This window comes from Athene cunicularia (assembly GCF_003259725.1).
Source record: "Athene cunicularia isolate RWA chromosome 1 unlocalized genomic scaffold, athCun1 chr1_part1, whole genome shotgun sequence".
NCBI classification, from domain to species: Eukaryota; Metazoa; Chordata; class Aves; order Strigiformes; family Strigidae; genus Athene; species Athene cunicularia.
The window spans coordinates 16,532,994-16,559,936 of NW_020799091.1; the positions used below are offsets into that span (position 1 = coordinate 16,532,994).

General features: G+C 37.6%; 1 protein-coding gene across 1 annotated transcript in view; it reads left to right on the top strand.

The window, feature by feature from the left end:
* Nucleotides 1–26,943, top strand: part of DDX10 (DEAD-box helicase 10) — a 188,554-nt gene that overhangs the window by 46,160 nt on the left and 115,451 nt on the right. Inside the window, exon 14 of the mRNA XM_026857252.1 lies at nucleotides 6,300–6,765. Coding sequence (XP_026713053.1) covers nucleotides 6,300–6,765 — 466 coding nt within the window. The remainder of the gene's footprint in view (nucleotides 1–6,299; nucleotides 6,766–26,943) is intronic.

The window sequence follows — 26,943 nt, forward strand, 5'->3', positions numbered from 1 at the left end:
ACTCTCTCAACTGCTAGTCTCCCTAAATACACCCCACAGTTCCCTGGCTTTCAATTCAGTGCACATCCACTGATAACAGTGGATCAGTCAGCTTAATTTATCTGAAAGGCCCTCAAAGTCTGGTATGTTTGTATTCTGCATTCAGAAGCAACCTTGGTTTACGTTCTGCACACAAACTCCTGGCAAAACCTGGAATGAGAATCCTTTCTTCCCTTTACCTTCTGTGTGTATTCTCTGAAAGTATTTCAGCCTTTCTGTGGAGATTTACTGCTAAGCTTGATAGCTGTTACTCCACTAGAAATCCTGCAGACAAAATAGGCTGCTCAGTGCCCCTTTCGGGTTTGTGTATGTCTGTCAGGCTGTTGCCCACTTTCTTCATTGCTCTCTTGCCTGGCATGTTTGTGCACTAAGATTCTTTTAAACTCTGTTGATTGAGTGTGCAGAAAAGCAGTAGTCTTTACATATTTATATATTATATAAAATTCTTTATATATCATATAAAATTGTTATATATCTAGAAAACAATACATTAAAAAAAGTATGTGTGTGCATGTCTATAGACACACACATATGTATTCTAGAGATTGATCACCTTTAAGCTATGGTACATTAGTATTCTCTCCAGTACCCTCTCATTACAAATTGCTATCAAGAATAATTTGCTGGAGGAAGACTTGCACAGGCCTTGTGTGAACATAGGCAGCCTTTAAGTTTGGCAAAGGAAAAACTCGATGCTTGCATAAAAGAGAAATTTATCTTTTCATTGCGAAGGACAGCTTTGAAAACATAAGAAAACATAAACAAAGAACAGGGTGGAAAGGAATAATCAGTTTGTCTGGTCTCCTGGATAAGGAGACAAGGTAAAGAGGAGGAAGGGATTTGAAATACTTTAGTTCTCAGGCATTTTATTTTGTTGAATGCTAACGTGTGTGTGTGTGTGTGTATATATATATATATATATATGTGTGTGTGTGTATATATATATATATATATATATATATATATATATATATATATATGAGCCTCCAGTGGCAGATCTTAACAGGTGAGTGTGCTGGATGGACAGGCTAGTCACAGCTCTGAGGGGCTGCCAAGGGAGGTAATTTCCTCTGTGAAGTTTGTCATGTCTTCTAGGAGGAATGCAGCATATTTTTCTCTGTATCCCTCTATTGGTACATAGAGAATAAATAAATTGAAGCTGTGTTATTTGGGAAATGTCTGATACACACAACTTTGTACCAGCTAATTTTGCAAGTAGTGCTTACAGATCAGTGCTAAAAAGCACTAGGTAGCTGCAGGTGCTGTCAGGTCTGAAATGGCTGGTACCAGGGTACATGATCCATCTCTCACTGACCAGGGAAGCACCCACTGCACTCTCACCCCAGTCCCTCTGGCTGTGGATGTTGGTCTGACCCATACTGTATGGTCAGGAGAGAGAGTTTTGTTTATCTGGCTCCTGCTGCCACGAGCAAGTGCAGAGCTGCCCGTTGTGTACCTCAGGCAGTGCCCATCACAGGCTTTGCACATCTCATCATCCCTTTGCTGGTTCATGGCCCTCCTTCTTGCTGCCCTTGTACCTCCCTTTCTATGCCCTAATCTCCTTCCAACTAAAAAGTCCACCCCTGATTACTTTTTCCCTGTTTGCAGTCTTTGTACACCTATATCCAGACTTGGTATTTCTCATGATGTTACCTAGTTAATCTCAGCCTCATATGGTATTACTCATATGGACCTCAGTATTCCCTCCAGTGATCTGTAGAGTTTGGGCATTTCTCATATAAATCCCCTTCAACCACCTAGAGATCCAGCCATCCCTTCATGAGCTTTCTGTAAACTTCTGAGCCATCAGATCCTGACATATAGATATCTGAATAGATACTGTTTCTTGTAGGATCTTGAACTACATTTTCTCATTTTGCAGTAAGCCTGCTACTGACCTTCACTCAGCTTAGAACTAAATGCACTTGCATATACATGAGTAGCCGTTCCTGTAGAATGCCTCTCAGAGCTGGCTAATCAAGCTAAATTGGAGAATTGATCCTTAATGCACTCCAGAAATCTCAATTGCTTGTGGGTTACTGTGCGGCCCTTTGAGTGGGTGACAGGGTGGCTCAGGTATCAAGAGCATCAGGGCCTGCAACTGCAACGTGGAGGCTGCTTTTACTTCTGTAAACAAGGCTACATCTAAGTGATTGGATTCTAACGATGACATGCTCTTTGTTGGTCTTCTCTTTAATCCTGACCCATAAACTCTTGACTAGCTTGGCCCTCCTTAGTAGAGTATCATGCATTTGAGCTCCTTAAAGTATGGGGATAAAGCTGGCTAGTAAAATAAATAACACAGCGAAAGTAATTTCTCTGTTCATTTTTGTTACTAATCAGACCATCTGGAAAGTCTGTTAATTCAGATTTGTGTCACCTCAGTTGATTTGATTTCTCCTGTTTTCAAATGGTTGCTCATCCTGTCTTCTGAAAACATTCGAAATGTTAAATGTAGATGTAGTGCATATTGCAAGGCAAGTAATACACATTTCTTCTCTTGAAATAGTTTCTGGGAGTATTTAACCTTTTTCAGGCTATTTAAATCTTTGTTTGAACCTGTTCTACAGTAAAAAAAAAATCACTGTGCTATGTTTTTATGTGTTCAAATCACTCTGAAGAAGTTCACTAATGCAGTGTGTCTTATTTAGTAGATGTAGTAACTTAATATTAGACTGAAGCACTATGTTGTGTAAAAATGTGCAGCAGTTCTGTGGAAGTGGCATCATATTCTTTACAACTGGCTCAAATTTCAAAAAGGACTGAAAATCTAGGTACAGATTAGGAACTTATGACACTTAAAAATTAAAAGATTGTAGTAGTCTTAAATTTTCTGTATAATTTGTTTCGTGCAAGTGCAGATTTTGCTCTGAGTATCTAAGATTCGATCTTATTTTTAAAGAGTTGAGAGATTCCCAGTTTTTTACCTAGTCCAAATAGAAGCATAGTGAAGTTACCAGGTTAATGTAAACATGCTGAAGATCTTTGGATAACCATAGTTAACAAATCTCAGAAAAGGCAGCATTTAAAGTCTGATACACCATTCATTTGAATTAATTTAAAAGATGTTTAGTAATGTTTGGTTTTCCTTATTCAGTGGCAAATGAAAGTGGTATTCTTTGTAAAACTATACAGTGTTCTTTTTTTGAGTTTTACTCTTTTAACTTATTTTAAATTTCTTTCTATAAGAGCTTGCTCCCAAGAAATCATTGTATTTCACACCAAAATATTAGAGGATTGTTTTTTGGTTTGTCATCTGAATTTGTGTTGCCATTTAAAGGCTACCATTGTCTGAGGACTACGTTGTGATGCTAGCATGTTTATAGTGTTCATTGTTAGAATTTATGAAATGTCACTAACCTTACCTGTTTTGTGTGTCTTTATGAGAAAACCTTGCATGTTTCTTATTCCAGAAGAGTGCATGAAATGCTTGCAGTAAAATCAAAGAATAGCTGTAGCTTCAGTCAGAGCAGGGCTGTGGTCTGAGTGGCATCCAATGAATTAATCAAAAATAATATTGCCCTTTCTAATTGATGGAGAAAAAAGCTGGTTCATACAATCATGTTTTTTTAGTATAACTGTGCTCTGGATTTGGCAAATGATTAAGAAATAAATTCTAAAGAAATTGTTAAATGTGATGAGGAAACTTTTAGCAGTATTATAAATGTGTTTGTCCCAAATTGTTCTCCGTTTGGAATATACTATGGAAAGAGGAAGTAACAAGCTAAAATACTGACATTTCTTTGGGAAGTTAAGTAATCAAAAGTCTTTGGGGATTGTTTGTACACAACTTTGTTTAAGTTAGTTACTTCCTTTCCAAATTTGACCTTAACACCTTCCTTATCCGCCAGGTTGAAGGGCTGTATTTTTTTTTCTTGTTTAGATGTCATCTGAATTCTGGTAGCACTGATCTTTTTTGGTAGGGTTGCTAAGCAGTGTAGAAAAACGGGCCAAGACTAACTGATAATTAATTTGATGCAATTATTAAAGTAAACATCAGTGCAGAACAGCAATCTGGTGGGTGCATTTTTGTATTTGAATGAGAAAAGCTGTGGTGAAGTCTTCTCCACATCATGGGCTGCTCTCCTTGACTGTTTTTTAACTTTTCCTGTGGAGAGAGTAGTTTCTTCACCTTGTCAAACTTTCCCCTGCAGCTGTGATCCTGATCTTTGATCCCAGGTCTGGAAGCACAGAAGAGAAGCTGTGATAAAGTCAGAGTTTGCAACCCTGTGTACATTGTGTCTGTCTGCATGAGAAACAAGTGAACAGATCGCGTAGTTCTCATACTACTACTTGAAGTACTTTGTCAACACCTGACAGCAATACTTTATAGAATAATATTGTGAAATCTGGAAAAGTAAAAAAGTGTTTCTCTTGCAACAGATTTTTTTTTTTTTTCTTCTTTGATCCCCTTGCTGAAGAGGTTGCACATTTATTGATGTTGCAGCAGTCTTTATACGTGTGTTACTGTGCCTGGTGTTACAGACCAATTCTAGGATTGAATCTCTTTCACCTGCTGCAGTGAAGTGTAACATCTGCTTTGTTTGGCTATTTTTGTTTCAGTTAGTCAACAGGACAAACTTTAACACTTCCTTTCATTGCAAAGGTAATTACTGTTAGCTGTCAAACACTGAAACAAGATTGTGGGTTGCTGTAGTTGCAGTTCCCAAATGTGTTGTGTTACCCTCTCATCTGTGCAGTGTCAGTAAATGTGCAAAATACACTGGATAAAAACTTCCTTTGATCTTTTTTTTTTCATAAAACTATTTACTTTATCATTGCTGTTAATTCCTTGTAGAACAACAGTACTGGGTTATCAGAAATACTTAATTTTAATGGAAAGTTAATTTTGTTTAAGACTGATGTTATTGAAAAACTTGTTCCTCATCCTAACAGTGTGGACTGCTTTTTTTTTTTTTTTTGATGTTTAGCCACAGGTGTGGTTGTGTTTGGGTTTGTTTTTTTGTTACTTTAAGTAGGGTGCCTCTCCTGTTGACTACTCTGTCCCATTGGCTACCATTAATACTTTAAGGCTCTGCAGGGCTTACAACCCACTCTTACTGCTCTGCTGTACCGTTTGGATGCTTCATGGACTGTTTATAATGACATTTCCACCATGGAGTGTAGATTTATTTTTCTCCTGTGGCATAACTCAGGTTTCTTTATTCAGAGCTGTGTGGTGAATAGAAGACATGACGCTGTCTCCTTAAAACGAGCAGCACTGGGACGAGAGATGGTGTATAACTGTGCATAATCTGAATCAAAAGAGACTGGTCTTTTCTATGTGTGCATGCATGTGTATGTATGTAGCCATTATGGTTGTTAAATACTTTACTCCTTTAAGTGTATGTACAAGCCCTGAGTATTAAAACCACTAGCAGCTCTGTATTGTGTGTTTTTAAATGTAGTTGTTGTCTTTGTGTTCCTTGCACAGTAACAGTGCTGTGCCCCCCTCCCCCTTTTGTTCACCTAATAAGAAGGATCGTGAGCTCTGAAAGAGACTTAAATATGGCTAATTTGGATTTGTCAGGGTCAGGTGTAATAATAGTGAGTGATTACAAAGTTTAACTGAAGTCAAATGATCTGTTGGTGACAGAGTACCTGTTCCCATGAAATGCTCTCCAGTATTGTTGCTATACTGTATTTTTGCTTCTTGGCTAATGTTTGTCCCTTCATGTACAGAGTATTAGTATAACTTTCAATTGTCATGGATAACTGAGTAAAGTAATAATATTGTTGGCACGCTAGTTGCGTATGCCATGAAGGTAAAGCCTTGTAGAGGGATGCAGGCAGGTGAGATTTCCTTTAAGGGAGAAATGTCTGTTCCTTAGCTTTTTCTGCAGTTGGTCATGTATCCATACTGTGTATGTTCTTCTAATCTCTCCATCACTGTGAGATGGTGGGGGTGATGTTCCAGGTGCACTTCTAGCAGTGAAGGACACTGACAGAGTTCAGTGCTCTCTCAGTGCTTGACATATGTGTGTATTTTCTTTGTTTTCTTTCCTAGGAGGACTTGTAACTGTTCTTGAAAGTCCTCAGTTATTTCACCTTCCTTCCTCTCCCAATGTTCGCTTGCATTTTTCAAGCTAGGTTGTCCTGTTGTAGGCCAGATACTGTTTTGCAAATATGTTGGTCAGAGTATATCAATATGAATTATCACAACCCAATCACTTGAGCCATTGATGACTGTTTCTAATTTAGTAAAAATTTTGTGTATCTGCTTTTCAGATTAATTTATTTGTTTAATTCCATGCTTATAGATCACTTGGTCTTGCAATGGCACCTCGTGTGAGATTTCTTCAAAAAGTTCGAAAACAGCTACGTATGAATGAGGCAGCTGATGGGACAGATCACTTGCAGGAGACAGAGCAAAATAAAAATACCCTCCCCTTGATAAATGGGGAAGGAGTGGAGAAACGTGAAATTCATTTCAGTGGAAAGGTGTCTGTTAATAAAGCAAAGGAAAAGGAGAGAAAGAAAGAAACCGAGGAATGTTCTGCTTCCAGTGAAGGTGCTGAGGAGAATAGTGAGTCTGAGGATGAATCAAAAGAGATATCTGAAGAGGAGGAGGAAAAAGAAGTTCCTGTACTGAACACGGTACCAAACCCAGACTCCATGCAGTTCTTTGAAGATGACGACGACGATGATGATACTAAAGATCTTGATTTGCTGACAGTGAAACGACAGAATGTTTTTGGTGTGGAAGCTAAAGATAATCCAGCACCGGTAAGTGCACTTTACAGTAAGGCTTGTGAATCTTTATGATTTTTATATTTGACAGTACTCTAAGGAGGGGGAGAAAACAGAAAATTCTGCTCTTGGCAGAATATTAGCTTAAAATTAGATGTGTTGTCTGTATGTATCAGAGGTCAGACTGCTTCCAAAAGATAAGTGGTGTGACTTTAAACTTTTATTAGCATAAAATAATTTTATTTGCATAATGAATATCCTTGTAGTTGCTTAAATTTATGAGTAACATGATTTGAATACCTAGGAAATTTTGACAGTTTTAATTCTTATCACTTGCTAATTTGCTTGTTCTTCTCTAAATAGCTGCCACTTGCAGTCAGAGTTTTGATGCTGTACTGCAGTTTATGGCACTGGGAACCAAATTGTAATACATGATCAGCCACTTCCTGATACAAATTTTTATGTAACCTTCAAACCATGATTTTTACTTTCAATAGTACCTTTGGTATTAGGAATTGAGCCAGTATCAGTGAGAGAGGGTGCGTGGGCTTCTTGTAAAGCATGGTTATAAAGTCTCATTAAAAGTATTCATGTAGATGTTGCATTTCCTTGGCGAGTAGCGTTATAATTCAGGATTTCTCTGCGCTTGGTGTTCTGAGAAATGTTGCTTTCGTTTAATCTTTAAATACGGTGTTATAGTAAGGGTGTGGTGGTTTTGGTTGGGTTTCTTTTAAATTCTATAAAGCAGATTTGATACATACTGTCAATTTTTTGTCTCCTTTGCTATCTAGCAGCTATATCTCAGCAGTAAAGAGATCTAAGCTATCTGTTTTAGCAAGGTGGGTTTTTTTTATGAACTTGCAAGGTGAGCGTCCTGTTAAGTGTTTATTTTTCCAACTGGTATTTTAAATATTTCTTTGCTGTTATTTAACAGCACAGGGCACTTGTCATGAACTTATGCTAATCAGCCCACTAGCTGCATTTATAAGCATCATCTTTCCTTTAGTAAAGTGTATAAACTAGTTTTATCAATTAATTTGTTAAAGATGAGCAGGTGCACAGTCACCTGACCACTGCCTGCACTCTCTCCCCTACTATGAGGAGACTGTTGCAGTCTCAAGAACTTGCCCAAGAACTATGGGAAGAGGATGCTCATAGAATTACCATTTTATGTTCCTGTTATCCTAAATCTGAGCTGTCCTGCCCCACCACAGTGACTGTCTTGCAGTAGTTTATTATTATATTAAATTTCACATAGAAAAGAAACTGCTGTTTGAAAGACAAAGTGGAGTAAAAGATTTCTGCCGTAGTCAAAGAATGATGTTCTCACAGTTTTCATATTGCTCCCACTATTTTCCATGCTGAAATACACGGACAATTTCATGTTGCTTTTGTATATCTGAAAGTGAATTGGAAAATTTTCTTCAGGAAATGGTAAAAAGAGAAACTTTGACATAAAAGGATGGACAAAAGAAATTGTATCAAGAGTACCAGTGATTTAGAAAGTAATTTGGAAGCTCTTTGGGTAACTTTTTAACAGTTTTCCAGCATTAAACATTTATTATTTTCTGTGATTCAGTTATGTGTTGATAAACTGCAGCAGGGGGTAGTGGTTTGTACTTGATGTGCAAGTGTGGAAGACCTTGTATCACCTGAAACCTCTTGTTCATGGGGGCATAATAAAGAAGTACTTAGTTATTATTCTAATCAGCTGTGAGCAAAACCTAGAAGTTTCAAGATCTGTATCATTAAGGAGTTAAATATAATTTAAGTGATCTCCTGCAGAAATGCCTATGGTAGTGCAATATATAATTTTTAGAAAGTAGAAGTGCAGAGAATGCTGTGCCTAGCTGTGGGAACTAGTCTTCATCTATGTGGTAGCATGGTGTTTATTACCTTGTTACTGTGAAAATTGTTGATAAATTGGAGAATGCTTTAAATATAAGGATTCTAGTTTTAGTAGGAATAAGAGAATAAAGCTTTCTATCACTAACCGTATACTGTCTTTTAATGTTTTGGTATACAAATGCAAATAGTAGAAATTACATTGAAAGATTCAGGCATTGCGCATCTCATACTTTATTTGCGTACATCAGCACCACATCTTGCGGATGTTAAAGCAAAATTGGTAACTTGCGACACTTTTTTTTTTTCCTCATTTGTTAATTTTCTGGGTAAAAGTTTTGAAGTGATTATTACTGTATTAAGATATATCAGTTCATATCTGAAGAATAAGAACTGCTTCCTCTGGGGTGTGAGGACTGAGCAGCATGAGTGCAGTGTTCCTGGTTTTGTGTGTTGGTGTGTCCTTCTAGGGAGGACTCGTGAACCAGTTTGACTACAGTATACTGGATCATTGTTGTATTTCTAGGATGAGGAGTTGCATTAATTAATAGTATTGAATATTGCAGAGAGTCTAGGAGTATGAACATAGAGTGTATACTCAGCTAGATCAATTTTGAGGTTTTTTTAAACATCTAATCTGTGTGCTAAATAAGATAGTAGTCCTGTGGAAACATTAGTATGTGATCATCTAATTGGGAGATGATGAGTATGCCCACAAAGGTTGGATTCAGTATGCATTTATACTTTTCACATGTGTGATTGATTTTGCAATTTCACTGTTCTTACATTATGCTTCTTGTTGACAGCAAAACAGTCCTGCTGTGATTGTTGAGCTTCAGGATGTTTTTGTAAATTGAAACATTACATTCAGTTTAAATTTTTGAATAGCTACTGTTAGAGGCACCATTGCTTCCTCATCCTTGTGTCCTCCCCTGCAGTGGAAGAAGGAGCAAGAGGAGGTGTTAGGCTGGCTCCAAGTATCCCATGTGGCGTAGTGCCCTGAACTTTGATTGCAGGTGGGTGGTGGCTCATCCAGCTTTGTAACAAGGGAAAGTAATGGGGTATTTAAGCTGATGATGGGAGCAGGAGGGGATTTGTGTGACAGAGAACATTTTGGGTTTGTTGAATGTCTGTGGTACCCAACCTAACAGTGAAAGGTAGGTCACATTGTGAAGTCAGACACATCTAAAGTTTGTTCTTCTAATAGGACGACTTGCGGCATGATTCCATTGTTTCCTCTTTCCCTTCCTTACTGTGGCCCTTGGCTGTGTGTGTACTGTTGCCATTGTTTTATGACAACAGATAGAAATAAAAATCTGTTCTTTGCCTTGGTGTATAAAAGCAGCAGCCTTGGATAAGGTGAAAGACCTTGGCAGATATTACAATTTTCTTATGAGCTTCTGAACTTATTTTTTAAGAGGTACTCAGTAGCTGCCTTATTTATGAATTTTACTTAAATATGTCAGGATTTTTAGCTGGTGATATAACTCTTGGGACTTAGAAGTACGTTGTTATTATGCATAAAAAGAAGGTCAGCTGTATGCATAGAGCCATTAGCAGTATTTAGCTGTTGTGTTAACATTATGGAAATGGCTAGTTTAAAGTGCATTTAACAATATTAGCAATATTGATGTTGCATGGAATTTAAGTATTCCCTGGTTACAAACTTTGTTTTTAATGCTAATTTTATTAAATTGGTTGTTGTTTTTGGAAATGCAAAGGCTATACTACTTAAGCTTCCAGCATTATTTCTTTTGAGAACTAAGATTAAGCCTATGGTAGTTTTTTCTTTGTTTTGTTTGTACTTTAATTTTAGTGATCTTGTCTGACAATATGTGATATGTCTGACATTTCTTCTGTTATTGAATCTTCCGGTTTAGGGTAGAGAATATTAAACATCTGAGTTCTTAAGATTGCTGTGACTTCTTCCCTGCTCTTTTTTTAGGGGTGTCTAAAACTTTTCAAGTGGGGTATTTACTGGCCACTTATAACACTGTAGTAAGCACAAGCATATAGAGGGCTGCCTTAAATAGTACTTGCAGATTCCTTGCAGTTAGTCTGAACTCTGGAAGAGTCTGCTGTTTGAATATGTGGCTGTGGTGGGAAATGATTTTATATGTCATGATTCTCTCTCAGCTAGCTGGCTTGCCTTGTAATTCAATATTACATACAATGATATTTTCTTGTACCTCTCAGACACATAAACAGTGTAAACTCATGTATTATGACCTGGGTATGTACATGTTTATAAAAGCAGGAAAGCACAGATAAGGGTGTATCTCCCTAACTAGAGATGGTGGATGAGTCTATATCAAGAAGCAGAGTGATAGATAGTTGTAATGTGGACTTTGCACAGAAAATGGATCAAGGAAATATCATTTAATATGCACCAAAGTGAGGATATAGTCTTCTAGAAATTTGTTCTGTGATTTTGAGAAGAAAGCCTGTTACCCTCCATGGAAATCAAAATTAATTTTCAGAGAGATGTGATTCATCTTGATTGCTTCTGTTACATTGTCTTTTCCTTCTGAATGGGATTCTCTCCTTCTGTTCTATGTTATGAGAGATCTTCCCCAACTTTGTGTTTATATACTGCTTTTTCTGTGTGAGGCATCTTCTCATTCATCTTCCCAGCTCTTGCTGGCATTCTTATGCTTTCATATTAATTAATTTTAAACCAGTGACTCTGTCTCCTTGTTACTTTTCAGGGGATGGCAAGATAGAAAATACCCAAAGGAGGGTAGAGGCAGGGGAGCAAGCTGTCTGACTCAGGTAGCAGCATTGTTTCCATGAGGGATAGCCGCCTTTGCTCCTGCTCTAGCAGTATGTTGTGTCCAAGACAAGGAAGCTGCTCTGGGCAGCCCTCTAGCTGTAAAAAGAGCATTTTTCCCTGGAGGCATGTTGCCGAGCTAGCATTCTGGCAGAGAAAATATAGAAGTTATTTATTTTTAAGTTAAATAAAAGTCAATAGTGTGATGCATTATATACCGTAAATTCTGTTTCCTACAGAATGCAAGTGCCTTAAGTTCTCAGCCTGGTAACAGTGTGCTTATGTAAAATTACAGCAAGTAATGATTTATATGAAATACAAAATATTTGCATACAAGTGAAGCAGGACTACATTTGGATATTAGCCAAAGTGCTTCAAGAATCCAGTTTTAAGAAAAAATATCTTTTATCAGCCAAGAATGGACATGAAACCTGCTGATGGTACCTCAAGCCTCTTTATGCACAGCAGCCAACACAGAATGCATTCCACAAAGTAGATGGAAAATTTTCAAGAAATCACATTTTCTTTCCATGCAGTTTCAGTAACTCAAATGCAACCAAAACTTGTTTTTTAAGAATGTCTATGATGTCCAGTAATATGTTCTACATAATTAAAAAAATCTTGTCATGCAGGAGTGCTACACAAAGGACTGAGCAAAACCATTCCTTTGTGTTCGTTGACAACTTTTGTTCATTTTTGCAGTGATATTAATTCCCCTGTCTTTAATATTTTTAAGTAGAACATTCATGACTGCTTGCTAGATTAAACTGTATAACAGAGGCTTGTCAGACAATCCTTTGTAAAAACTCATAATCCATGTTAAACTCCAGATCCGTAGATCACTTACTGTTTTAATCTTTCTTTGCTCTTCCAGGTGCTTTAGCACCCTTCTGTCTGCTCTACATCCATCTTCAAATTTCTCTCTAATGATTCTATTTAAATTAATTTTTTAGCAGCTTACTAAGAACTTAAGTAGTTTATGAAAAATTCACTGTAAATATTTAGCTTTCTTGAATATTTAACTCAGCATTCCACATATTTGTGCCAATCCCTGTGATCTTTAGGAAAATTCAAGGATTAGAAAATTTAGGAAAATACTGGGATTAGAAGTCTCTCTGAGTTACTGGTAAGGTATATATTTCAAATAAATGGCTGCTATATATCTCTTAATGTATGTGTGCAGCATAAAATTGTTATCCTAAATATTTTTAACCATGTTTAAAATCTTGATAGAAAGTATAATTTAGGAATTTTACTTGAATATCTGCCCTTATCACAGATCTTTTGCTTTCTTTATCAGAAACTATGGAGTACATAACTCTGATGTTCTGGGCTTTGCTTCTGTGGAAAATTTTACATTTCAAGGTTCTTTTTAACCATAGTGAGCTGTGGTATTTTTGATGCACACAGGCCATCTTGCAGGCTCTTGTTTTTTTTTTTTTTTTTTCTAAATAAGAATCTGGCATAGGAAGATTCCAGATATGTAGGGGACTTGCTTTGGAAATTTTTGTTACAGCTTTTTGAAAAACACTGTCTCCTTTGAGCCAGGAAAGGCTTGTCCAGGTCTAATGGCAGTTGTTCACAAGTCAGTGGCTTTTCCAGCTGGCTGCAATGTGGTGCTTGTCTTCTAGAACAAGGGATGTTCACAAGTTAGTAGCCACTGTAGCACACTCCTGAACTAAGCAGTGCCACCTTTTTATTTTAGTTACTGAAGCAGTGGTTACAAAAGTCCTTAATTCAATATGCCATATGAAGCAGCCTCACAAGGTGTCTTCACTCTTCTTTGTTTGCTGTCCTAATGAGAACAAGCTATTTTGCAAAGTATCTCTGTGGCTAACTTCTCTGAAATACTTTGAAACTCGTGTGTAACAATGTAAGTGTTGAACCTGTTATTTAGTGAAGATCTTTCTGGGGGCATTGAGGGTTCGTGCAGTACAGAGTGATGTGAGCATCTTGGTCCCTCACTACAAAAAGGACATTGAATGACTCGAGCGTGTCCAGAGAAGGGCAACGGAGCTGGTGCAGGGTCTGGAGCACAGGTCGTACGGGGAGTGGCTGAGGGAACTGGGGGGGTTTAGTCTGGAGAAGAGGAGGCTGAGGGGAGACCTCATCGCCCTCTACAGCTCCCTGAAAGGAGGGTGCAGAGAGCTGGGGATGAGTCTCTTTAACCTAGTACCTAGTGATAGGACAAGAGGTAATGTCCTCAAGTTGCGCCAGGGAAGGTTTAGACTAGATGTCAGGAAGCATTTCTTTTCAGAAGGGGTTGTGAGGGATTGGAATGGGCTGCCCAGGGAGGTGGTGGAGTCCCCATCCCTGGAGATGTTTAAGAGTCGGGTCGACATAGTGCTGAGGGACATGGTGTACTTGGGAACTGTCAGTGTTAGGTTAATGGTTGGACTGGATGATCTTCAAGGTCTTTCCCAACCTAGACAATTCTGTGATTCTGTGAGCAGCCTGGACTATTACTTACATGCTCAGGTTTCATCGTCTGGTGCGAACTCAAGTTGCAATGAAGTGTGCTTTGTCTTGTGACTGGATAGACCTGAAATGACAGAGATGTGTGGTCTTGTATCTCAAGAAATATTAGAGTATGACTGAAAATGATTCACTAAAATATAATTCGTTAAATACTTCTAGTAGGTTACTCAAGCCTGCAGTAATACCTCCAGTTTTAGTTGTGCTTAATCGTTGATTTATAGCCTGTTTAATGTATTGCAGCAGTTTCATAGATGAGGGTGAGTGAGCCAAATACTCTGCATTAAAACTGCCTAGTTGTAATAAATGTTCTCTGAATACATAGGATTCGTAAATTCTAAAATGCCACAGTTTCCTTTAAAATCATTAGTGCCTGAATGCTTGTTGAGTGATGGTTTTGGAAGTATTTATAACCATGACATAGTTTTTTTGATAAGTGATTTTCTAGAGGTTGAGCGCTAAAATTGTGAGATGCTACTAGAAATTATACTTTTTAAAGGAAATGTTGCTTCCTGAAATAGTTATAAAGCAGACCAACTAACAAATATATATCCACAGTCTCCTGACTACTTTCAGTACAGTGTGTAGTTAAAATTATGAGAATTATTCTTTATTGTATATGTGAATGTCTTCTCTGATACAGACATCTGTTACTGTAAGCACTGTTTAACAGGCTACTCATGCACATTTAGAACAATATTGTGGGGCAGATTTCTGAATTTGTATCTGAGCTGTGTAATTCGTAGTTGGGATCATTTAATAATTATGGAAAAAAAAAAAGTGCTTTTGGTGATGGTTCATCAGTTCTTAGCCAAAATGAGTCCCTGGGTAAATCATTACAGTATGCAGATTGTAATTTAATGACTATTTTAAAAAAGGAAAAATGTATGTAGTACACTGTTTCCAAATAATGACCTGCTGACTGGCCAGGAGCTAGGCCAGTGATCACAGAAAATCTGCTTGAACACATGGAGCTGATGCTCCTTGTTTCCATGATACTTTGATCTGTCCCACCTGTGAAGAGTTGTAGTGTTGCCAGGACGATCTGGGAGGGAGTCTCTTACCTTCCTCAGGCTGGGCTCTCTGCTTGGATAAAGAAACAGCTACTGCCTCTGGGGATAAAAATCTCTGGAAGGAGCTTTGCTTTGAATGAGCAAAAGGAAATGAAAACAATTGAGGCCCAAACCACTAGCTTTATTGCAGTCAAAAATAAATGGAGTATAAAATGTCTTTAGGCCAGCCTGGTGGAGAAGTCTTAGGGGTCTTCCATTACCTATACCATGCTGTTTCTGAGGTAGCTCTCCACTTATTTCAACGCAGGGTTGTTCCTCTCCTTTGCCTGAACTGCGTGTCCTCCTGCAGGAATTCTCACCGGATCAGGATAGACTACTTTGTTCCTTATTGCCTGGTATGTTCAGTATAGACCCCTGTAAAGTATTAGGGTTGTGCTTGAAAAGTGAGATAGCTGGCAAATATGACACAAGAAAAAAGGAGGTGCACTAGTAAATCTCTCTGAAAAGCATACAGATAGGAAAAAGTGTCCTTCAGTGGGGGAAACACATGTGAAAAAATGACAAAGTTAACTTTTTGAGGAGCTAAATGGCAGTGTAATTTCTCTCAGATTTGTCCCGTACATGATCAAGACCACAAAGTATTATTTAAAACTGTGTTTCATGGTATTTTCTGTGGTAATATTGACTGTGCTTCTTGCTGAGAGACTGTGCAGGTGGGTAGCTGGAAGAGAAAAGCCAACCTCACTAGTATTGTGATTTTAAAATTAGTTTTATCTGCTAGCAGTGTGGAAGAGTGTACTTCTGCCGTGCTGATCTTGACATGAGCATGCTGGGAAGGGAATACAGACCAGCATGTATTTGAAATAATAGCTAGTACTGCCACTGTACATTTTAAACTGGAATTGCTGAAAGGGCTTTCCTTGTTTCCATAATCTCTGCATCGAGCAAAATTAATATTAGTGATGTTTTATTTATGTTGACACTTTCTTATCTCTGAGTCAGATTTCTAGGATCCTCAAGATACCAGCTCTGCGGTGGCAGTTTTCCACCGGGTTCACAACTGAAGGATTGGGTCTTGCAGAGCATAAAATGACAGTATGTATTTCTGTCTCCATAGGTTTCTTGGTGCCTTGGTGGAGAAATAATACATATACCTCATAATTTTGGGGAAATGCTATTTTTGCAGTCCTCACTGTTCCCCTGTATGTGCAGTACTAGTCTGAGTTTTGTTGGTCTGTACTTCTAGGTGATGTTCTTGCATTTATAACTCATTAATACAGGGCAGGGGGTCTTTCTGGTGAGGTCACAAATCCCAGTGTCACTTCCAAAAAAACCCCCAAAACAACAAAGGGGAATAGAAGAACAAGCTGATAATACTAAAATGCATGTTAACAGCTGTGTTAAGCCTTTATGTCTGAGGCTTTTTTACATTAAGATGCACTGAAAGCCAAAATGTACTTCAGCCATAGCTGTTTGCAGCCTTATGGTGCAATGGGAACGTGTTCTGCTGGATTCTGTTATATTCCAGCCATGAGAAATCACTGATTTGGTCTTGCAGAAATCGTTAATTCCTCAGCTTGCTCATGTATTCTGGGAATTGTGTGCTGACCTAGAATTTCAACATCTGAGATAAAGAATAAATCTCAGAACTGTTGCTGTTATTTCTTGGGATGTGTAGTTGATGCAAGATTGAGCATGGGAAAAGGGAAAACTTCTAAGGAATTCTGTGAAAGTTTACACATGCTGGCTTACGAATGAGTGCTATATTTTCAAGTTAGGTCTTCGCTGTGTTTTTCAGTGTTCTGTTTTTGAGATTTTCTCTTCAGGTTGAAATTTGAAACTCACTTGAATTGGATGGGGAAAGTATGCTTGCAGAATGAAGTTAAATTTTGAATCTTTGTTTTCATGGTGTTTTCATTGCCATTGGTGGAGCAATGTTAGGGTCTCGGATAAAATTCTAGGTGTTCTTTTTGTTTCTATTTAACAGCTGTGGGTTATAGTAATTTGTTACTTTCTCTAGCTTTTGGGTCAATAGCTTCCCCAACAGTGTTTGAAAAATATAAGTAAGTTCTTATCTTTTAATTTTTATGGTGGTCATAAAAAGCTGAAGCTTTTAAAAAATAAGTATACCATCTGGAATATATATGTATGTTACATGTCAGAATGACGTGGTAATAAGAAAATAACCAGTACCAGAAATCAAGAGGTGCTGTCAATGAGACTGTGGTAGGTCAGTGAGTGTTGATGCAAAGTGTATTTTGATTAGTGGACTGAAAAGAAATATTCCTGTTATTTACAGCTTTAGGAGAGAAATTTTGAATGGGAGTTTCCAGCATGTACAGCTCTTAGACCATTTTAGAAACAGTGTTGGAAGAAGGAAGCACATTGCAAAAGAAAGCTTTGTAAGTAGCTGTGGCAGATGGGACTGTTGGGACTGATGTCAAGAGGGGATTGAAGGGAGAAAGGAGGATAAGGTGAGAGACCAGAGCTGAAAGGTGATAGTTTTGCATGGTAATGACAGATGCGTAAGGCAGCTTTCCAACCTGATCCTTGGGGAGCCTGAAGCATACTGTCAGTGAATTTTTCTCTCTTAGCAACATGTTTCATGAAAACTTTTAACACCTCTTTTCTGCTGATTTTTGAATAGATGTTGGTGTTGCTCACTGTCACAGTTTTTAATATTGACTACTCAACTAGTATGTGTGTGTGTTCTTTGTTTTTTTAAACACCCCACACCCCTTACAGATCTTTAGTGCTATAATAGTTGCATTTCACTGATAAAAAGGGAAGTAGTCATCTGGTCTTACTTTCCTGGATATTATAACCCTCTTATTTTACTCTGTCATTCCTGTATTGAATGCAAAAATCGAATTTTGCTTAAGTGCATCTTTTCAGAAGGCATCCTGTCTGAATGCGGAGACATGAAGAGATTAAAAATTTACCGCTACTAGTAACTTTTCCCAGTTTAACTAATTTCTTTGCCTTGCATTAAAGAGGTGAGTATGAGATTGAACAATAAAGACAGCAGAGGACATAATAAGAGGACAGCAGCTGGGAGTAAAGATACTCCAGCAAATATTACTTTGGCCTGCAAGAGAGACTTTATTTTAGCACACAGAAAAATGTGAGAAGAAAATGTGATACTGTTATGGAGGAGGTGAATGATATGATATAAATTGAAAATGCAATGAGCAAATGCAAATTAAGGCAGCCTTTAGCTTAGGGACACTTTGTTATTGAATGTTATCAAATGTTGCAAGTAATTTGGAAGGCATCCCGTAGTTCCTTAGGTATGGAAAAGATGGTGTGGGAGTTGAAGGTTGAATATTTTAACTGACTGAACTTTAAGTCAAATTTTTGCTCGGTGCTGGTTCAAGTATTATAATTAGCTTAACAAGGCAAGCTTTAAAAGAAAATGAACATTTTTATTTACCATGTCTGCAGGTAATTTTTCCTTCTTTGGTTTCAAGATCAGCATTTACTCAAAAGCCAAGGAAATGTTATGTTTTCATTAGCCAGTTTTGTTCATGTAACTTTACTTTCACAATCCTTTTTAATGTGGGAAATTTAAAGCATAAATTACCTTGACTTCTCCATTTTCAAGAAGTATTTTATTCTTTTTAGTACAGCTGAATTTTTCAGTGGGTCATTGAAGCTAATCCATCTTGACATTTCTCTGTTACTGCTAATTTTCTTTTATGCTTGGAAAAATAACATCTTCATATTTTATTTTACTTTTGGACACTTTTTAAGCACTTATAAGCAATAGTAGTCTTCTAAAACATTTCATGATGTAATGTAGTAGAGCTGCTAATGATTAAAACTAAGGTAGCTATAATGGAACATTTACCGGGTAAATTGAGAAGAGACTAACAAATAAATAGTGATATGAGAAATGTTAATTTCCTCTAGTGGAGAAATGCTGGGAGAATTGAAATGTAATTTTTAGTTTTGAGTCTTTCTGTCAAGTGTGAGCATCTCATTGAAACACAGTTGTCATGTTGTTTTCAATTTTTTTTCAGTTATTGGAATAATAGTTGAAAGGAATTTAAAACGATGCTGTTGTTACATACTCACCTTAATGTAGTATAAGTTCTGTGGTCTCTGAAATAGGTAAAGCTGTCCTGGCATCCACACTGTGCTTGTGTTGGGGTAGGTGGTAACTGATGTGGTTGAAAACTGATCCCACTTGTTTTTTCCAATGGGTCTTCAGATAGAAGAATTTGTTGCCTGTGTACAGGCATCTCTGATTTCCTTTGCCTAGCAGCATATTCTCTTGTATTCGAGCTTGACCATAATATCTATAGAACTGGGCAGTTCCTCAGGTATTTTCATGAAAACAGATATTAAGTTGGGGCAGATCTTACTTTACATCATGATTACATGTCTGTCAACATCAGAAGGGAATCTAAAAAAGGGCATGTGCTCTGCTGGTGCAAGATGCTCTGTCAGCTTGGTAGCTATCTCTAAGAAGATACTATCCCCTATGGAGAAGGAACTTAGGGAGGAGGCTCTTCAGGGTGCTTGAGTTGTGCTGGGGTGAGGCAGGTGACAGACTAGAAATAGTTGTGGTTTGTTGTTTTGTTTTGTCTGGTTTTCCCCTCCCCTTGCTTGCCTTTGCCTGAACGGAGCTGTGGCTGTGTCCTGTTGGGAGGACAGGAGCAGGATGAGCTGTGGGGAGCCATGCTGTTATGGATGCAGGCTGCTGCTGCTGGGAGAGGCTCCTGCAAGCAGGGCTGGGCCTTCGTTGAGCAGATTACAACTGCGTGAAAGGTGGAAGTGCTGAAACTGGCACATGGCCTCTGCCACTAAAGGGGTTGAGTTACTGTCACAGTAGACATCTCTGCTTCCTTCTATCTCACCTTTGCCTGCTGCTTTTCCTTCAGGAACAGAATGTTGCAGCATTCCCCCTGTCCTGAAGGAGTGACTTTGCATGGTTCCTGACGGGTTATATAGTAACCCTGATACCCAGTTAGATAAAAGGAAATTAATGGCAAGGAGTTTCACGTTTAAACTGGAGCAATAGGTAGTTGTACTGTTGCTTCTAGCTCTCAAGTCTGAATATAAGGAGGAAGCTAGGTCAAATCCACAAAAATTAACAAAAACAATTTTTATGCATGTACAACTTTGTCTAAGTAAAGCTTTTACAGCTGAAGAATTATTAGCTGTTCTTCTCAGTTATTTATCTGAGAAATGCAGTGCTTCTAAAAGACATATTCCTAACTAAATTAGTTCTCATTTTATAGCAGGAAGGCTCAAAATCTACATTAAAAGTATTTTTATCAAAAACAGATTAAATATAAATTCATACAGAAGTTCTGTAGAGGTACATATTCACAAGATTAGTGTTTATATGAAATATTCAGACTTTTAAATCTGGATTATTGATCAAAATGTTCTTTTCCTTGTATATATTTCAGATAGTCTTCAGTGGTACTTGTGTAGGCTTACAGAGGACTTGGGTTGTGTTGGGATGTAACCTGGAGCTCAGTGCCTGGACAGAAGGACAATGGCAAACAGTGTGCATGAAAAAGTGTGCCTCATGTTGGCTTTCAAGAAATGGAGTGTGTGCATGCCCAAAGAAAAGGGGAGGAGGGTAATGTTCCAGTTTGACATGGTAATGGAGATGGAAAATAGGAAGCTAGGCTAATAATGTTGACACAAAATCAGTGAAATACGAGTATTTAATTTCCAAATGCCACATCTGCTAAACTTGTTTCAAGAGTAAACCCAAACTTTTGTATTTTTAGTTCTCTTTGGTGCTGTTGATCAATGCCTTTAGAATTTCATCCTCCAGTGTGATGGGCATTTGTGATTCGCAGAAAAAGTGCTATATGTTGCTGGAAGCTGTGAATATATTTGCAAAGAGGTGCAAAGCTCTTAAAGCTCAACAGTATCTTTACAGATGTCAGTGACCAGTGCTTACCTTGGGAATGTTTAATGAGGTGGCTCAGCATAATAACAAACTACTTGTTTAGATATGGGTGACATGAAGGTTTTTCACAAGTACAGCTGTGTGTTTGACTGTAATGACATTAACGTGGGGTGGCTCAAGCTCTTCAGTTGTGAGAGATTATATCCCAGTTAAGGAAATTTAAGGTGGTGGGAAAGACCCAGGTTGTTATTTTTTACTATGAACCTGTATCTGGTTTGTTTTCCTGTATTGGGCTTGTTTACTCTGAGCAAATGCTATGAACTTATTTTCCATGCTATGTGAAAATACTGTTTTTTATACACGTAGGTTGTTTAAAATTCATTGGGCAGTTCTGTGTACATTAATGCCTTGTGTTTGTGAACTGCGTCCCTGTAGCTCCTGTTGCTTGCATTTCTAAAACGATGGAAAACTGTTGGTCAAAGCTTACTTCTCATGATAACCTGTAATGTGAGTATGAACAGTGCCTTCAGGCTTTTTAAACTTATCCTTTCCTTTTCTTACTTATTCTTTCTGTATATCTTAACAAGCAAAACCTCTAGCTTTTATCTTTGGAGCACTCTGAAAGTGGGACTTTCTATCCTGCCTAGATCTATGAATTATAACTGAGTTTCACTGTCTTGAGACAGGCTTTTGCCATTCTCTTACCTTCAGCCAATGGGCTGAAATCTATCATCGAGAGCAGTTTGGGGCTATCTATCATCTGCCTTTTCGAACTGTCCTTCCTGAGATTCTGCTGGAGTGTACAGCTACTGCACTCGCCGTGTTCACAGCCTTAAAGGACTGGATACACAATAGAAATTCAGTGCTTGTGCTGTGAGACCTGGGGCATCTGAATGTCAAACTCTATCTGATGAAATTGCATTTTTCTCCTACTTTAGTAGGATTGCAAAGATAATATAGTTTAAATTTACAGTTGTCATAAGGATAAGGTCAGCAAGTAGATCAGAGATGAATTGGAATTGACCGTGTTTTCTTTTCACTTGAGTTAATTTATCAACTTACTAGACTACCAGCTGCTCAGAATTCAGTGCATGACTAAGTTGTGTGAGAGGAAGGGGTTGTCTTAATTTTTTTTAAAAAAAAGAGATACATAACATATAAATAAAATATTTAATCCATATGTATTCTGTATATACAATGTGTATATATATATATATATATATATCAAATGTTCAAATATAAATACTATTTTTTTATATATTTCACGTGTGTGTGTGTGTATGTGTGTATACATATATGTGAAAAAGATACTGCACAAATCCTCCTGCCTCCAGTGTCTTTACTAAGAAACCTTACTGTTGAGTCCCTGGACTCAGCACATATAGGGGTTAATTTTGTTAATACAAGTGGCAACAGCCTGATGATGAACATTTTAATTTTTGTGGTATTACAGTCTCAGCTAGGAGTACCAGCTCTTAATAGGAATTTTTCCATGTTTTGTTTTGTGATCCTCTGGAAGATGCCCTGTTTTAGAAGGCAATTAGCAAAGGCTGCAGAGAAGCGGGATGTAGCCCTTTCAGGGAATTTTGGTATTGAAGATATTTTATATGATGGTCATAGGATAAACTTATTTTTGTACAGGAGCTGTGCCTCACTTCATGTTCCCTTCTCTTTTCCTCTATGTTCTTTTCTTGTCATTGCTGACGATCGCAAATTCATGAGTTCGCTCAGTTGGGAGAGAGAATTTATCACCAATCAGTTTTCTTTGTGCACAAAGAGAGATCTGTGGCCTTTCTCAACCTTGTATTTAGTCTGAAATGCTGGCCATTGGATTTTCAGGAAAGGGAATTGGTTGATACCATCTTGAGCTCATTTTTGTTTGTAATCGAGGCTAGATGTGAAGATTTCCTATTCATCCCAGGGAACAGTGGTAGGAGTTCCTGAACCACTTTTCAGGAATGATTGTAATGTAAGCAGTCCTGTTTACCTTCAGGTGTAGACAGAGTTGCTGGAGGATAAGGTTTATGTTACAGTTGCACATGGTAATGCGAAACTAGACTTGAGGAAAACTCATCTCTTTTAGGTTATTCAACTTACATGCTTTCCTTCAGTGTATGTGGTTATGGTTAGTAGCTTGAACTCTGGCGGATGCTCCCTCCATGCTAGGAGCTATTGCTTAGCGTTAGCTTTAATTGCTTATAGGGTGGGAAAGGATTTGGGTTTTTTTTGGTTTTGTGCTACACAAATTTCAGAGAAGGTATTGCTCAACCAAAAGCATATACAATGATAATATATGAGGAATAGTAGATTTTAGTAGAGAAGGCAGAAACACACTGATATGTAAACAGAAATGGGAGTCTGCCCGCAGCAATTAGAATTTTTTTAGTTCTTCTGGGACACGAGTTAATTTTAAATGTATGAATTGTTAATACTTCATCTTTTTATTGTATTCCTTATTTTGCATTGAATATGCTAATGAAGTTAAGACAGTGAAATCTACTTCTGCTTTATCAGAAAGCTGCTGCAGTTGTCACACGTTGTTTTGTGAACATCTGTCACTTTTAATATTGGGTTGGCAAACCCCCAAATTATTAATGAATAAATGAATTCTAAGATCTGAATGGGCTGTGCTTGCATTAGAAGGCTTCGGAGGCTGGCTGCATACACAACAGGCCACACTTAAAAATATTTGGTCTAGACCAAATAGGCTATTCTAATACATGGGTTGTTGATAAAAGCACTTAAAACTTCACTTTTAAAAAAAATTAAACCAAACAAGAACCCCCCCAAAAACCTACCCAGGAACTCTCTCTTGAGATTCAAATTGAGAAGTACTGCTAACCCCGGCTGTATAGTCGGAGTATGTGCCAGCTGTCCCAGACCTGGGTTTGACAGCTGGCTGCTGTGGGCAAAGTGACTAGTGGTAGACAACAGGAGGAATCATTCTTACTGTCTGGGAGAAAAAAAAAGAAAAGCACTTTTTTTTTTTTTTTTTTTTTTTTTTTTTTTGAGAAAACACTGATATGCAGCAGCATCTCTTACTCTCCATGCAGGCATTGACAAACTGCAGCAAAGTGCTGCAATGAATAAATGTGTGTTTTCAGCAGATGAACTGTTCAGTACTTGAAGTTATGAAATAGGATGTTTTTATTTTTCAGTATTTTAAAGGTATTGAGATACATGGGTTAAGGTGTATGAAATTTTTTGGGTAGACTTAGAAGGTGAGAAAAGGTAACGGTTTACTTCAGGAGAGAAAGTTTGCTTTAGGAAGTGGCATGGGACAGGTCACCCAGTCTTTCTGGCCCTTTTGCAAAGCATTTAATGTGTGTGTTTAAACTTCATTAGTTATTCCTCTAAGTGCATTCACAGATTTACAGGTACACATGTCTAAATTATTTTCTTTTACTCAATTGTGAAAATAAGGTAGTGCATTTTTAAGAGGATAAATCACAGCTAGTTTTGGAGTGCTCGGATAATTACAGTGATTGGAAGCTGCCTGAGTTCTGGTATAAGCTCCACACGTTTCACCAGGTAGGACCTCTGTGCTTGCTGCAATGTATTCTGTGACCAGTGGTGGCAACTGCCACATGTTTGAGCTGGGTGATTTCAATGGGCATGGTAAAAACTAACACTTTTAGTTGTGGGGAAAATTTCAGCATACTGATATGTATTATTGTGTTTAACAAAAAAAAACCCCAAACCCCAAATCCAGCAAAAAGCAGCATCTTCTCTCTACAGTTTCTCTTATATGAAGGAAGTCTCTCAAAAATTGATTTCAAGAAAAATATTTTGCTAAAAAATACCTGTTTGATTCTACAAGAATTCCAGAGCATTCATTTTTATTTGTATTAGTTAGAAATAAGGGTGGAGAGAAAGAGATTGAACAAATGCCTCTTTCAGATTTTTTTTTTTTTCTATTAGGAGATACTATATCCAAATACCCTGTAGTTCTGCAACACGTAATGTATTTTTGATCAAACCAGATTCTTGATAACTGCTACCTTACTAACTTACTACCTGTGCATGAGTTTCACAATCTAATTATGTATTATATGAAAAAGAATTTTGTGCCTTCAATTGAGACTTTTTAATTTAACATAATGTCTTGTTCTTGTATTATGAAACAGAGTGCATCTCTGTTCTTATATACATTGATAAACTTTTAATATATTTTTTTCTTTTTAAGGGCAAATATTCTTCATGTTTTTATTTTCTCTGCATATAAAAGTTGTTTTAAATGTTCTTCACCCTTCCAGTCTCTCTTCTGTGAACTTCTTGTAATTGTTTTTCAATAGGGGAGAAAACAAATTCATGAAGAAATCAAAATAAATTTGTTACAAAGTAGTAGCCTTAAAGGATGAAATTATGGCAAGTTTGTGTCTTGGTGAGAAGACTATATTATTGATACTTCTTTCAACAGTGTAATCATTTGTTCTGGTAGTATGTATGCTTCTTTCATTTTGGTAAAGAAGTCATTGAAGGTTTTAGTGCATAAACAGTAAAGCTATTGGCTTTAGCAGTGTCCTCCTGCTGAAACTGTATGGATAGAGGTGTCCAAGCAAACAAACAAAAGTGGAAAAAAAGTCATGCTTGACTTGCAAAATAGGATTATGGCTAGAAATGAAGTATTGGAAGTCTGGAAGGAAATACATAAAATGGATAGTAGTACAGAAGGCTAGTAGCATCCTGGCTTGTATCAGAAAGTGTGGCCAGCAGGACTAGGGAAGGGATCATGCCCTTGTAGACAGCACTGGTGAGGCCGCCCCTCGATTCCTGTGTTCAGTTTTGGGCCTCTCACTACAAAAGAGACATTGAATAACTCAAGCGTGTCCAGAGAAGGGCAACGGAGATGGTGCAGGGTCTGGAGCACAGGTCATACGGGGAGTGGCTGAGGGAACTGGGGGGTGTTTAATCTGGAGAAAAAAAGGCTGAGGGGACACCTTATCACTCTCTGCAACTACCTGAAAGGAGGTTGTAGCAAGGTGGGTGTTGGTCTCTTTTCCCAAGTGACAAGCAGTAAGAAAAGAGAAAATAGTCTCAAGTTGTGCCAGGGGAGGGTTAGATTGGATAATAGGAAAAATTTCTTCACTGAAGGTGTTGTCAGCATTGGAACAGGCTTCCCAGTGAAGTGGATGAATCACCATACCCAGAGGTATTTAAAAGAGGTGTAGATATGGTGCTTAGGGACGTAGGTTAGTGGTGGATTTGACAGTGTTAGATTTACGAGTTGTACTCGATTTTAAATGTCTTTTCCAACATAAATGATTCTGTGATTCTACATATTGAAGTCTCAAATAACGCTACTTCTCCTGTGCAAGAACACCACTGTCCAGCATCACAAATCAGTGGATATTCTTACAAGGTATATTTTACTGAGTTTGCGTTAAAATGTTGTGGACCACCTTCGGTTTATAATTCTGCATATATCCATTGTATTCAGAACACAAAAAGTAATACTGTACCTTTCGGTAAATCAAAGCCTATAATAAAATGTGTTGGAGAGATCTACTAGAGTCCTAGACAAACTTTTACCAGCAGTTGAAGATAAGAAATAAATTGGCATAAGTTATCTAAAGAATTTCCCTGGAGAAAAAACTTGAGACTTAAAATCTGGACTGTTTTACCAAAGAAACCTATATGTATTTCCATCTGATTATGGAAGGACTGAATTTGCCCTTCTGAGGAAAAAAAGGCATACCTGAGCCTTTTAAGAAACTGCTCTAAGTTTTAGTTAAACAGTCAACAATTAATTGTTAGCTTTCTAAAACAATCTTAAGATATAATTTTCAGCTTTGTGTCTTAATTTAGGGTAATAAGTAGTAGAATTTGAAAGGGTTATATTTAAATTAAAAAGCCATGAAGCAAGACCAGGCTTTTTATTAGAACAAAAGTATGAATATTAAAAGTTCCATTCCATCAGGGACTGTACACTACAAAATATATTTGCAGTAAATGCCCTCGAAATAACTGTGGGTTTTTTTGATAAGTCAGCCAGAAGCAAGGGAGAATGAAGATGGTTCTTTGGGGTGTTGTGTGGTTTTGGTTTTTTTTTTTGAGAATAGAAGCATCTTTCCTATGTAGCTCCATAGTTATATGCTAGCTAGAATTGTAGCTTTTCTCCAGTCCTCAATGTTCATCACTTATTCCATACTTCATTTTGAGCAACTTTCTCCTTTTTAAAGTTTTTTTTCTGGAAAATGTCTGAATTTTTGGAATCAGTATCCTTTAACTGGAGA